The following is a 14,426-nucleotide window of genomic DNA, read 5'->3' on the forward strand; positions in this document are numbered from 1 at the left end:
GTGAGTTTCCTAGGGCATATAATTTCAAGTGGAGGAATCGCGGTAGATCCTGCGAAGGTTGACGCTGTGTCACAGTGGGGAACGCCGGAATCTGTTTCAGAGATTAGAAGTTTCCTTGGTTTAGCCGGTTATTATAGAAGATTCATCGAAGGTTTTTCGAAGTTGGCTTTACCGTTAACCAAGTTGACGAGGAAAGATCAAGCATTTGTTTGGGATGGTATTTGTGAGAAGAGTTTCCAAGAGCTCAAGAGAAGATTGACTACTGCACCCGTGTTGATTTTACCTGATGCCAAAGAGTCGTTCGTCGTGTATTGCGATGCTTCGAAGTTAGGACTTGGTGGAGTGCTTATGCAAGGGGGTAATGTGGTAGCATATGTTTCAAGACAACTGAAGGTTCACGAGAGGAACTATCCAACGCATGATTTGGAGTTAGCCGCAGTGGTGTTTGCTTTGAAAGTGTGGAGACACTACTTGTATGGATCGAGGTTTGAAGTGTTTAGTGATCACAAGAGTCTGAAGTACTTATTCGACCAGAAGGAGTTGAATATGAGGCAACGAAGATGGCTCGAATTCTTAAAGGACTACGATTTTGAATTGAGTTATCACCCCGGAAAAGCCAATGTAGTGGCCGATGCATTAAGTAGGAAAACTTTGCATATGTCATCATTGATGGTGAAAGAGTTAGAGTTGATTGAAGAATTCCGAGACTTGAGTCTTGTGTGCGAGGTTACTTCTTCAAGTGTGAAGCTTGGAATGTTAAGACTGACGAATCCTTTTCTTGAAGATATTAAAGAACGTCAGAAATCGGATAAGAGATTGATGGAGAAGATGGTACTCATCAATGAAGGCAAGGAGACCAATATCAAGATTGACGAAAGTGGAGTCATGAGATTTCACGGAAGAGTTTGTGTACCGGATGTACCCGAATTGAAGAGAATGATCATGGAAGAAGGTCACAGAAGTGGTTTGAGTATTCATCCTGGAGTAACCAAGATGTATCAGGATTTGAGGAAGTTGTTTTGGTGGCCGGGAATGAAGAGGCAAATTTCTGAATTTGTTTATTCATGCTTAACTTGTCAGAAATCGAAGATTGAGCATCAGAAGCCGTTTGGTTTGTTACAACCAATGTTTATACCCGAATGGAAATGGGATAGCATTGCAATGGATTTTGTGGGAGGTTTACCGAAGACCAAGAAAGGTAACGAGGTGATTTGGGTAGTGGTAGATCGTCTGACGAAGTGTGCTCACTTCATTGCTATCAGGAAAGGTACTTTGGTGCCTAAGTTGGCCGAGATTTATGTGGAGCAGATTGTGAAGCTACATGGTATTCCAACAAGTATTATTTCGGATAGAGATCCGAGATTTACTTCCAGATTTTGGGAAAGCTTGCAAGAAGCTTTAGGAACGAAGTTGAGGTTGAGTTCAGCTTATCATCCTCAGACAGATGGTCAGTCGGAGAGGACGATACAATCCTTAGAGGATTTGTTGAGGGCGTGTGTTTTGGAGCAAAACGTGAATTGGGATTCTTGTTTGCCGTTGGTAGAGTTTACATACAACAACAGTTACCATTCTAGTATCGGAATGGCACCGTTTGAGGCTTTGTATGGGAGAAGGTGTAGGACACCTCTGTGTTGGTATGAGACTGGAGAAGGCGCAATTCTTGGACCAGAGATTGTACAAGAAACAACAGAGAAGATTCGGATGATTCGTGAGAAGATGAAAGTGTCTCAGAGTCGACAGAAGAGTTATCATGATAAGAGGAGGAAGGACATTGAATTCCAAGAAGGGGATCATGTATTCCTACGAGTTACATCGACTACTGGAGTAGGACGTGCGTTGAAGTCAAGGAAGTTGACATCGAGGTTTATTGGACCGTTTGAGATTTTGAAGCGAGTTGGGAAAGTTGCGTATCGGATTGCATTACCGCCATCATTGGCGAATTTGCACGATGTTTTCCATGTATCACAGTTGCGCAAGTATGTGTCTGATCCGACACACGTAATTGAATCGGACGATGTTCAAGTGAGGGATGACTTGACCATCGAGACTGTGCCTTTGAGAATCGAAGGAAGAGAAGTGAAGAGGTTGAGAAACAAAGAGATTGCATCCGTGAAAGTCGTGTGGGGAGGACCGGCTGGTGAGAATGCGACGTGGGAGTTGGAAAGCAAGATGAGAGATTCTTATCCCGATCTGTTTCTAGGTAATTTCGAGGGCGAAATTCTTTTAAGGGGGGTAGGATTGTAACGACCCATTTTTCGTATTCGTATATTTTATTAAATGTTATTTTATTTATTAATTGGCTTTTATTATTTTAGTGAGCGACGAATAATTATTTAGCCGAACGTAAGTTATTAGACGCGAGAACCATTGTTTTGGGCTTAAAGGGGCGTGAGAGGCCATATGGGCCTAAGCCATTTGGGCTTGGTTCATGACTTTTAGGGAGAGGTATATAAAGAAACTTGTCATGAGACTTAGCTCATTTCATGATCTTTTGTCTTAGAAGCAAGAGCAAAACCATAGAGCTAAGCTAGGGTTTGATCAAGAGAGAAAGCTTGAGCAAGAGAAGGCTTGGATCATCACCAAACTTAAGGTAAGAGATTAGAATTCATGATTCTTGAGTGGCAAGGAGAGGGGAGATTGTCTATGTCTCTATTCCTGAACTCTCCCACTCAATTTCTTTTAGACTTTTGATTAAGCTTTTGTATGTGAGTGTGATGTTCTTCATCATCACTTTGTATGTGTTAATCACTAGATTGATTTCATGAAAAATATGCATGTATTTGGATCATATTGAAAAAGTTTATGAAAGTTACTTAAAACCCAAGAAATTGGCATGATTTTGATTGTTAGAGGTATTTGGATGTTTGGAAGGGATGATTAATGTTCCTTGATACCATATATGTTTGGAATGGCTGTTTATATGAATTTATAACATGTTTGAATGAATTTTTGAGTTGATTTGAGGTTAAACCGCCTTAGAAACTCAAGAACAGATATTTTCTTTCTGGTGTAGTTCGCTAAGCGACCAGGAGTTCGCTGTAGCGAACAGGTTCGCTGAAGCTCGCCAAAGCTCGCTATGAGCAGGTGATTCCCGGGTGAAGTTCGCTTAGGCTCGCTAAGCCTTCGCTCAGCGAATAGTTCGTTGAAGCTCGCCAAGTCTCGCCATGAGCAGGTGACTTCCTGGTGTGGTTCGCCATGTCTCGCTAAGGCTTCGCTTAGCGAAGGCCTCTGTGACAGCAATTCTTGTTGATGTTTGTAAGTGTGATTAGGCACTTGTAACATGGTTTAAGAGTATCCTTACATGATTGTTGATACATGTTGATACTGTTAATGCTTATTGTTAATCGTTATATGAATGATAAACATGTATGCAATAAGTTGTAGCTTAAAATGAGCAATGTTATGTTTTGGCATTAATTTGCAATGTTAAGTGAATGTGTTAGGATTGTGTTCCTGCATTCATAAAAGTGTAGCTTCGAGCTAGAGAATATCATATGGTTGATATGTGTATGCATACATGCATTCATGATTGTATGTGAACATTGGAAACTTGGGTTCCAATAACGAAAATGGATCATGTGTCCATAATGAAGCCGAGGATCGGATTAGATGAATCCATGAGTCCAGAGCTGCTATCCAACAGGATATAAAACTGTGTTGGCTTATCCAAGGGAGATAAGATGGTTCGGTAAGTTCCGACATATCCAGCATGATATAAAACTGTTCTTGGTCCACCGTTGGTGAGACATCTTGGTACCACATGCATTTAGTTATGTCTAGGGATGGCATGACAGTGAATTAATTGGCATTAGATACCTTAGGGTAAATGCGCATATATTTGATAAATGGTACGTGACATTATTTGGTTGAATTGTGTTGAACTTTATTAATTGATAATCGTTTAGTGCGATGTTTTGGCGTGAGTTAGAATATGTATGATGTAGTTCGAAAGTGTAAGGTCTTTCTTATGCTCGTATGATATGCGATTATGTTTTCTAACTCTCTGCTTTGTGTTATTTGCTGGACCTTTGGGGGTTCAGATATTCAGGCTGAGGATTGTGCCGACGTTTAGACTGCTGTTCTAGCGTGGTGTTGAAGTACCTTTTGGTGAGGAGACTTAGCATAGATTACTCCTCTTAGTACTAGCTTTTGACTAGAGTTTGTAAATAGTAAATGCTCTGGTAATGTAACATCGAGTCGGGGATTACGTTTGGATTTCATCGTATATCGGTGTTACCTTTTGATATGCTAGTTCTTGTATAAGTGACATCCTTAGGGATGAATATGGCTTATGTATATATATATGTATATATATGCATGCTTGGTTTGATTGAATCCGCTGTTGCTTTTCATGTTAAAATTCATGACGCTCTGTGTGTATGCATGTGTTTTTAATTACCGCGTGACACTCTGCCTTTACACTTGTTGAAAAGTTTTTAAAATTACGTTTTTAAGGGTAGTATGGGTTAGGGTGTTACATTATGCACCATGCATAAGAAAATGCCTTATGCACCGTAACTTTTACCCTTTTTAAGCATATCATTTTTCTATAAAACTTGCAACGTGGTTAAAAATATTAAAGATAAATTAGTAACTTTTGTGATAATTGATTTTAATATATTAGTAATAAATATTTACATAGTCAAAATAAAACTTGTGAATAGAGAACATTGAATATGTCACTCAATTTGAGACCAAAGAGTACAAACTTAAACCTAGATGGCTAAACCACGCCCATCCATCCCCCATTGATTTTCTTCTTATCCGAAACTAAGTTGCAGCAGCAACCAACCGCACTACCACAGTTGCAGCATCTCATTAGAATGTCATTTTTAGTGTTAAGTTACGGTGTCGCCGGTGCTATCCCTCTTTCCACTCCCAACAATTTGTGTCTTCCAATTCCCAATTTCAATCGTAGCCGATTTAACTCTCAAGCTCATTCCAATTCGCAATTACGTCACAATCTTGTCAACCCTACACCATCATCCGTCTTCGAACTCGGTAAGATGTTAACTTCCCATGTTAGAAACAATCAGTTTCACACTGCTATTTCCCTCTCTAATCAAATGGAGCTCAATGGAATTCAACCTAACTTTGTTACTTTGAACATCTTACTCAATTGTTTCTGCCGCATTGGTCAACTCAATTTTGCATTTTCTGTATTAGCAAAAATTCTCAAGCTAGGTTATCAGCTTGATACGATAACAATAAATACACTTATGAAAGGCTTGTGTCTTAGTGGTCAGGTTATTAAAGCTTTGGATTTTCATGACGACGTTATATCCAAGGGGTTTAAGCTTGATCAAGTTAGTTATGGAATCTTGATTGATGGCTTATGTAAAAAAGGAGAAACAACAGCTGCCCTGCAGTTGCTTAGAAGGATTGAAGAGTTAATGGTTAAACCAAACGTGGTAATGTACAGTATAGTCATTAATAGTCTTTGCAAGGATAAACTTGTGAGTGATGCTTTTCATTTATATTCTGAAATGATTGTCAAGAAAATTTATCCTACTGTTGTCACTTACAATACTTTAATATATGGCCTTTGCATTGTGTGTCAATTCAAAGAAGCTGTTGGTTTGTTAAATGAAATGTTGTTGAAAAACATCAGCCCCGATGTTGTTACTTTTAATATATTGATTGATGGTTTATCTAAGGAAGGAGAGTTGAGAAAAGCTAAAAATGTCTTAGCTGTTATGATAAAACAAGGTGTGAAACCAAATGTTGTTACTTATAATTCTTTAATGGAGGGGTATTTTTTGGTTAAAGAAGTGAACAAGGCCACATATGTATTCAATACATTTGCTCAAAGGGGAGTGATTCCTGATGTTGTTAGCTACAATGTCATGATTAGTGGTTTATTTAAGAATAAAATGGTGGATGAAGCCATGGATCTCTTCAAAGAAATGCATTTAAAAAACATAGCTCCTAATACTAGAACATACAATTCACTTATTGATGGGCTTTGCAAATCGGGGAGAATCCCTGATGCTTGGGATCTTGTTGATGAGATGCATGATAGAGGTCATCCTGCTAATGTGATCACTTATAATTCAATATTGGATGCATTGTGCAAAAACCATCAGTTTGACAAGGCAATTGAATTATTGGTGAAGATCAAAGACCAACGAATTCAGCTAAATATGCATACATACACTATACTTGTTGATGGACTATGCAAAAATGGAAGACTTAAGGATGCACTAGTAGTTTATCAGGATCTTTTGATTAAAGGCTACCATTTAGATGTGACGATGTATACTGTTATGATTAACGGGCTTTGTAAAGAGGGCTTGATTGATGAAGCATTGTCCTTAATGTCAAAAATGGAAGATAATGGTTGCACCCCTGACTGCATAACTTACACAACTCTTATTGATGCTTTGTCCAAAAATGGAAAGAATGAGAAGGCGATGAAACTTTATCGTGAAATGATTGCTAGAGGTCTTTTATAAGAGTCGAACTAGGTGAGATGCTTGCAAGCTACAATTTGTTATTTTGAATTAGAAAACAACCATCTAATTTTTATTTCTTTTCATATTTATAAAAGATGGTTGGTGCAATTGACTCACTATTATGTTTGTTTCAATTTTAATTAAAAGTTATACTTTGGTGATTTGTTTATGATATTTGTTACAACAATTGTGTTAGACTTTTTTCATTCTTTAATAACTATCCTTTTCTTCCCAATTTTCTTATGAATCTGCGTCATATTTTTCAAGGATTTTTTTATTCCTTGTCATTTGTTAATGTTCAATTTATATTTTTCAAGGATTTATATTTTTGAATCTGCATCATAAAGGGTATGCCCAAGCTTGCATTGTCATCCCTTCCATCTTTTGAGATTCTTTATGCTAGTGGGGAAACTGTTAATATAAGAACTATTTTCCATCTTTCCTGACGGAAACTGCCGCTAGTATGTATAATCTCAAGATACTTTCCATCAAACATTTTCATGAACTCAAGGTACTACCAAATGAACTCAACACTCTCAGTTCCATACAAGAACTACACATTTCATGTTGTTATAAGCTTGAGTCTGTCGCCGAGTGTGTACTGCAAGGTTTGAGTTCTCTTCGAATTTTGAGCTTTGAATGTTGCAGTAGCTTAAAATCCTTGTTCCAACGTCCAACTAATCCGACCCTTAATTTTATGGTTATTTAATGAATATTTTTTCTTTCTTACTATATCTCTAGTTTTATTATCAAATTTATGGTGTTTTTTAACATATTGAACTTTGTGTGCAGAGAAAACGTAGTCATTATGGAAGAAGTCGAAGCAATTTCGGCGTCACCATCAGGACTATTACCATTCAGAGGAAGAATTTGACAATATAGTTGATGACCTATGAGGATATTTTTCAGAGGAAGAATTTGACAATATAGAAACAAATTGCAGCTCATATGAAACCAGAAGAACCAGAAGCACGAATAGTAACAACGACACGAGGAGAAACGACGACTCAACAGAAGAAACAAACAAAAAACATCAAAACGACAGAGTTTGAAGAAACATCTAGAAAAGAGAAACAATCTGGAAAACGAAACGAGAGATGAAGAAAAGATTTCTACTGCGTACGATTTTTGCTGAGAACGAAATGACAGAGTTTGAAAACGATATTGCTGCCTTCAATTTCCAGGTTTGTGTGTTTGTTTCTTTCAAATTCTTCTTCTATTTCTTCTGAATTCGATTTGTTGCTTTCGATTAGGGGTTAGGGTTCTCTGATTTCGATTTATTGCTTAACCTTCCTGCATCTCCTTGTTTTTCTATTTCTTATGTGTATTCTTCTGTTTTTTGATTAGGAGTTAGGGTTTGGTTTTTCACCACCAGTTTAATCTGGTTCGGGGGTCAGTTCTGCCATCAAGTGGTTCCAGCCCCCTCCCGATCGCAGTTGCGGGGGATCGAACTGCGGTCCCCCCTACCAAGTTCAGCGCCAATCACCACTGAACCAACTGACGATTGATATCAGGAGTTTGGGTTTGTGAATGCATCTCATTAATTATTATTTTTTTTTTGAAACATTAATTTATTTAATATTTAATTTAATAATAGTGATAATAGCCCACCAAAAAAAAGCTCACCAAAAAATAATAATAGTGATAATAGAAACCTATATATATAAATTCATCTCCTTGTTTCAAAATAAAACTTCAAAATACAAAAACCCTAGCTGAAGAAACGAATAAACTCGTCAATCCCTCAAACGAATAAATTTCGCACTAGCCAGCCATTTAGATGGAGTGGAACCCTCAAACTCGTCAATCCCTCCGCCAATGCTTCCTCAACACTCTCTCCCCAGCGCTAGAGCCTCGCCGTGTTGCCGAATTTCGCCTATCAGAAGCCGCTGGCCTTACCAACTTTGGCCTTGTCATCCTCCGCCTTGTTGCTGAACCAGACGAGAAGATTGAGCCATCCATCGACGAGCAGATCCGACTAGCTGCCGCCGTTAACTTCAAGAACCACCTCCATGGTCATCGGAAGACAATCCGAATACTGAATCCGAGAAAGAGCAGATCAAAACCCTAATCGTTCCTCTCATGCTCTCTGCAACTTCCAAAATCCAATCCCAATTACATCACAATTACAATCTTGATGATGCTAATGCTATTTCTTCATTCAATCGAATGCTATATATCAATCCTACCCCACCCATCTTCCAATTCAACAAGATATTAATTTCCCTTGCTAAGATCAACAATTACCCTACTGCTATTTCCCTCTCTAATCAAATGGAATTCAAAGGAATTCAACCTAATTTTCATACTCTGAACATCCTACTCAATTGTTTCTGCCAACTAGCTCAACTAGATTTTGCATTTTCTGTATTGGCAAAAATTCTCAAGCTAGGTTATCAGCCAGATATGATAACAATGACTGCACTTATGAAAGGCATGTGTCTTAGTGGTCAGGTTAAAGAAGCATTGGGTTTTCATGACGACGTTATATCCAAGGGGTTTAAGCTTGATCAAGTTAGTTATGGAATCTTGATTGATGGCTTATGTAAAAAAGGAGAAACAACAGCTGCCCTGCAGTTGCTTAGAAGGATTGAAGAGTTAATGGTTAAACCAAACGTGGTAATGTACAGTATAGTCATTAATAGTCTTTGCAAGGATAAACTTGTGAGTGATGCTTTGCATTTATATTCTGAAATGATTGTCAAGAATATTTATCCTGATGTTGTCACTTACACTAATTTAATATATGGCCTTTGCATTGTGTGTCAATTCAAAGAAGCTGTTGGTTTGTTAAATGAAATGTTGTTGAAAAACATCAGCCCGGATGTTGTTACTTTTAATATATTGATTGATGGTTTATCTAAGGAAGGAGAGTTGAGAAAAGCTAAAAATGTCTTGGCTATTATGATAAAACAAGGTGTGAAACCAGATGTTGTTACTTATAATTCTTTAATGGAGGGGTATTTTTTGGTTAAAGAAGTGAACAAGGCCACATATGTATTCAATACATTTGCTCAAAGGGGAGTGATTCCTGATGTTGTTAGCTACAATGTCATGATTAATGGTTTATGCAAGAATAAAATGGTGGATGAAGCCATGGATCTCTTCAAAGAAATGCATTTAAAAAACATAGCTCCTAATACTAGAACATACAATTCACTTATTGATGGGCTTTGCAAATCGGGGAGAATCCCTGATGCTTGGGATCTTGTTGATGAGATGCATGATAGAGGCCATCCTGCTAATGTGATCACCTACACTTCTATATTGGATGCATTGTGCAAAAACCATCAGTTTGACAAGGCAATTGAATTATTGGCGAAGATCAAAGACCAACAAATTCAGCTAAATATGCATACATACACTATACTTGTCGATGGACAATGCAAAAATGGAAGACTTAAGGATGCACTAGTGGTTTATCAGGATCTTTTGATTAAAGGCTACCATTTAGATGTGACGATGTATACTGTTATGATTAACGGGCTTTGTAAAGAGGGCTTGATTGATGAAGCATTGTCCTTAATGTCAAAAATGGAAGATAATGGTTGCACCCCTGACGGCATAACTTACACAACTCCTATTGATGCTTTGTCCAAAAATGGAAAGAATGAGAAGGCGATGAAACTTTATCGTGAAATGATTGCTAGAGGTCTTTTATAAGAGTCGAACTAGGTGAGATGCTTGCAAGCTACAATTTGTTATTTTGAATTAGAAAACGACCATCTAATTTTTATTTCTTTACATACACTCAACCCATTTCAAAACTTGAATTTTTAACTGAGAGGAAAATCGAATCAAGTTTGCATACACTCAACCCATTTCAAAACTTGAATTTGTAACTGAGAGGAAAATTGACGAAAGATGAAGCTAGAAAGCTGGTTTATTAAGACGTATGACCATACATTTCAATGAATTGTTGAAATTCATTGTCTTCTCCTTTGTACCTTGCTAAAAATTTGTTATACATTTGTGCTTAGTAGATTTCAGAGTATGCTAATAGTAGAGATAAAACAAGCTTCATGTATCTGAGGTAGCGATGTAATACTGAGAATTCCAATCTATTCATTTTTCAAACTATATGATTTTTAAGATGAGTCGGGATCCGTTGACACCAGGTGTCAAAACTTTATTTTGACACCAAATCTAATCCGTCTATTCTTATTAATTGAAAGGTTGTGATCACTCTATTTAAAATATCACGTGACCGTCTCGTTTAGCAAACTCAGAACGCTCGTGTAACCAAAAAGGAAAACTCAGCCCTCCTCTGATCTTGTTTCACCTCTGACGGTGAAGGCTTTCTTCTCTCTGTCGGCAAAGGTGCAATAAACAATTACAGAAATTTCCCATCCAAAAGAATTAGAGTTCATTTCTAAAATTTTATATATCTGTGGAGAATGTAAATTCTAGAATGAAACAATATTTTAAAAAGGAATATGAGAAGTAAATTTTGGTTCAGAAAAATATATAGGCTTAATACAACCTTAAATTCATAGTGTTTTCATGTTGAGGGTGGAGATTGGAGGAAAAATTTAGGTTGTCCGTGTTGATGTTCTTCATGTGGCAGAAATTTAATGACAAGAGACAACCAAGAAGAAGGGAGAAATACGATGAAGTTAAGAAAAGGGTATAGAGAGAAAGATGTCAAGTAATTGATTGAAAACCAAACATTGAATTAGGGATTTAGTTGAGAAAGAACAGAGCCAAACAAATTAGGGATTTGGTTGAACGCTCTCGTGATAATTTTTTAGTGTATCATTCTCAACCTTTGGTGTTAAAATAATGTTTGACACCTGGTGTCAACGGATCCTGACTATTTTAAGATATCTGGTAGTGCTATACGACAATGGTTTTTAACTAATTTATTTCCTGTGTTAAATTCTATGGTCGTGTTCCGACCTCACTACTTCAGAACTTTTCTATTATTCTAGTTTGATTTATTTATTATGTTGTAATGACCTAGAAAATGGCATACTGACAGTTGTGGCCACTCTGTAGTTAACTGCGGCTGCTATAGTGGAAATGTCTAGAGACCCCTAGACGCTGTGCAAAACTTCGTTATGATTAGCGGATGATACAGTGAAAGAAGCACTTCATAGTTGAACATGTCTCCTTATCTCCATAGTAAGTTTTGATTCAAACACAGTGAACACCTGTATACGTTTTGTAGACTTGCACAATGAACAAAGGTTTCTTTGTCTTGTTCCTTAAAGAGGTTTATTTTATCTATATGTTTTATTACCATAGTGCATTTTAATGAAGATTGTTATTGTCTCTCCAACCTTACTTTGTGATGTCTATATGTTTAATTACCATTATTGCTATAGTGGCAACCATATGAGGTACTGCTGAATACTCACCCATTGTAGTAATTAATGATCAAAGTGTGATGTGTACTCACCAGGTAATGCTCCCTTCCTTTAAATTAATCTTGTGATGTGTAAACACTAGCTTGGTGAACAATGCTAAGCTTTAGAAACCACTAGCTTGGTTAATTTGTCAAAAAGAGTTCATCATATGAGTTGTTTTAATGTTGATGGATACGAATACAGCTTGAATCCGTTCAAAAGAGTCAAATACTTGCGGACTGTTCTTAAATTTTATCCACCTGAATCAAATTTAAGTGTGTTTCCATGAACGACTCCTCTCCGAGTATTAAGTACAGACTGTTATCAACTCTCAGCCTTGAAGAATTTTGTCCATTTGAGGTACTTTGAACATTATGAAAGTAACATTGTAACTCTGCCTGAGTCTATTTGTAGCCTAAGAAAATTACAAACCCTAAAACTTGTTCATTGTCGCAAACTTATTAGTCTTCCCAAACAATTGTCACAACTACAAGAACTCAGACATCTCGTGATTACACGGTGTCGGTTGTTAAGATCAATGCCTTCTAATATTGGGGGGGTTAACTCATTTGAGAACATTGAGCACTTTCTTTGTTGGTTCGAAGGCTAGTTTTGGTTTAGCAGAGCTACATAACTTACAACTAGGAGGCAAGCTACACATCAAATGCCTTGAGAATGTGTTGAATGAAAGGGATGCTAGAGAAGCTAATTTAATTGGTAAGAAGGAATTAAGTCACTTATACTTGTCATGGGGCATTGATGCTGATTCACAAGTTAGTGTTACTAGCTCTGAGAAAGTCCTTGAAGCTCTTGAACCTCACAAAGGTCTCAAATATTTTGGAATGGAGGGTTACAATGGAGTAAATATTCCAAATTGGATGAGAAATACTTCTATTGTGAAAGGCCTGGTTGATGTTATACTTTACAACTGCAGAAACTGTGACCGACTTCCTGCACTTGGTAAATTACCATGTTTAACAACTCTTTATGTGTCTGGAATGAGAGATGTGAAGTACATTGATGATGACTTGTATGAAGGTGCGACCAAAAAGGCTTTTCCATCATTAAAGAAAATGACATTATGTGATTTACCAAAGTTAGAGAGGGTGTTGAAAGCTGAAGGAGTAGAGATGTTATCACAACTTACTTGAAAATAAAGGGGATCTCTAAACTTGCATTTCCATGCCTTCCGTATGTTGAGACTTTCTATGCTAGCGGGTTTGATGGAGATTCCAATAATGATGGTGCATCTTTCCTTAGGGGAATTGCAGGTAGTATGCATAATCTCAAAAAACTTGTCATTGACGACTTTGATGAACTCAAGGTACTACCTACCTAATGAACTCAACTCTCTCACTTCCCTACAAGAACTACACATTTCTGATTGTTATAAGCTTGAGTCTCTCCCTGAGTGTGTACTGCAAGGTTTGAGTTCTCTTCGAGTTTTGAAATTTGAATATTGCAGTACATTAAACTCCTTGCCGGAAGGTACGACAAACCTGATATGTCTTGAGAGTCTTGAAATCTTTCATTGTGACAATCTCATTTTACCGACTACTATGAACAAGCTAACTTCCCTTCGTCAATTGAGCATCACCGGCGACGATGACAATTTACCAAATGGCTTAGAAGGTATTCCCTCACTGCAAAACTTGTTTCTGTCGGATTTTATTGATCTTGTAACCTTGCCAGATTGGTTGGGGACCATGACTTCTCTTCAAACATTAGAAATCTGGCGGTGTCGTAAATTAACCTCATTACCAGCTAGCTTTAAAGAACTCAAAAACTTGCATGAATTAAGTATTTATGAATGTCCTAAGCTGGTGAAGCGATGCAAGAAAGAAACAGGGGAAGATTGGCATAAGATAGCTCATGTACCAAAATTGAAATTGGAATTAAAATCTACTGTTGAACCATCATTTTACGGTAATTTAATGAATAATTATCCTTTCTTAGTGTATCTAGTTTTATAATCAAATGTAGGAAGAGTATGCTGTTTTTTAACATATTGAACTGTGTGCAGAGAAGATGATGTCATTATGGAAGAAGTGGACGCAATTTCAGCGTTACCATCGGGACGATTTCCCTTTTGGTGAATTTGAGCTGATGATTGATGACCTATTGTTCTGATCTATTTGAGCTGATGATTGATGACACTCATGTCTTGGGGTTTGGCAAACAATGTGTTTTTGTATTTTCATCTTCTTTATGCAAGCCATAAACTCCACTATTTGTGAAACAAACTAACCTTATACTCAACCATATATGTGGAGTTATCAGTATATAATATGGGCGGATTCTCGTGAAGAGTGTTTTTTCACCATTGGATTAGATGACAAAATAATGAAAGGTAGAGATGAATGACTAGAAACTTGTTGCTACAGTGTTTTTTGGGTTATTTTAAATTATATTTTTGCTATATGTTTTTTTAATGAAAGGTAGAGATGAAAGATAGTAATTAGATAAAATACAACAAAACCTGTATCATAGACAGACACCACCTCACAACTAGCCAACAAAAAGAAGCTAAAGAATACAGCAATCAAAGAAAACAATCTGAAGCTTACTCTCCAAAAACTCTCTGGACCTAGAAAAAAAAATTCATGAAAAACTGTGATGTTGT

General features: G+C 37.1%; 1 protein-coding gene and 2 pseudogenes across 1 annotated transcript; all 3 read left to right on the plus strand.

Moving 5' to 3' along the window:
* The first annotated feature begins 4,823 nt into the window (after positions 1 to 4,823).
* On the plus strand, positions 4,824 to 5,916 carry LOC123908184 (annotated as a pseudogene).
* Positions 5,917 to 6,066: 150 nt separating this feature from the next.
* Positions 6,067 to 11,736, plus strand: LOC123908183 (pentatricopeptide repeat-containing protein At3g22470, mitochondrial-like). The gene is made up of 4 exons (XM_045958734.1): positions 6,067 to 6,467; positions 7,248 to 7,639; positions 7,803 to 10,130; positions 11,454 to 11,736. Exon 3 carries the CDS (start codon positions 8,538 to 8,540, stop codon positions 10,116 to 10,118), a length of 1,581 nt encoding a protein of 526 aa, XP_045814690.1. The 5' UTR covers positions 6,067 to 6,467; positions 7,248 to 7,639; positions 7,803 to 8,537; the 3' UTR covers positions 10,119 to 10,130; positions 11,454 to 11,736.
* LOC123904803 lies at positions 11,561 to 14,170 on the plus strand (annotated as a pseudogene).
* The last annotated feature ends 256 nt before the right edge of the window (positions 14,171 to 14,426 follow it).

Source organism: Trifolium pratense, linkage group LG2 (genome assembly GCF_020283565.1).
Source record: "Trifolium pratense cultivar HEN17-A07 linkage group LG2, ARS_RC_1.1, whole genome shotgun sequence".
Taxonomy (NCBI): Eukaryota; Viridiplantae; Streptophyta; class Magnoliopsida; order Fabales; family Fabaceae; genus Trifolium; species Trifolium pratense.

Bases quoted from the DNA above. Each gene is read 5' to 3' on its own strand.
- LOC123908183 (XM_045958734.1), top strand. From the start codon at position 8,538: ATGCTCTCTGCAACTTCCAAAATCCAATCCCAATTACATCACAATTAC.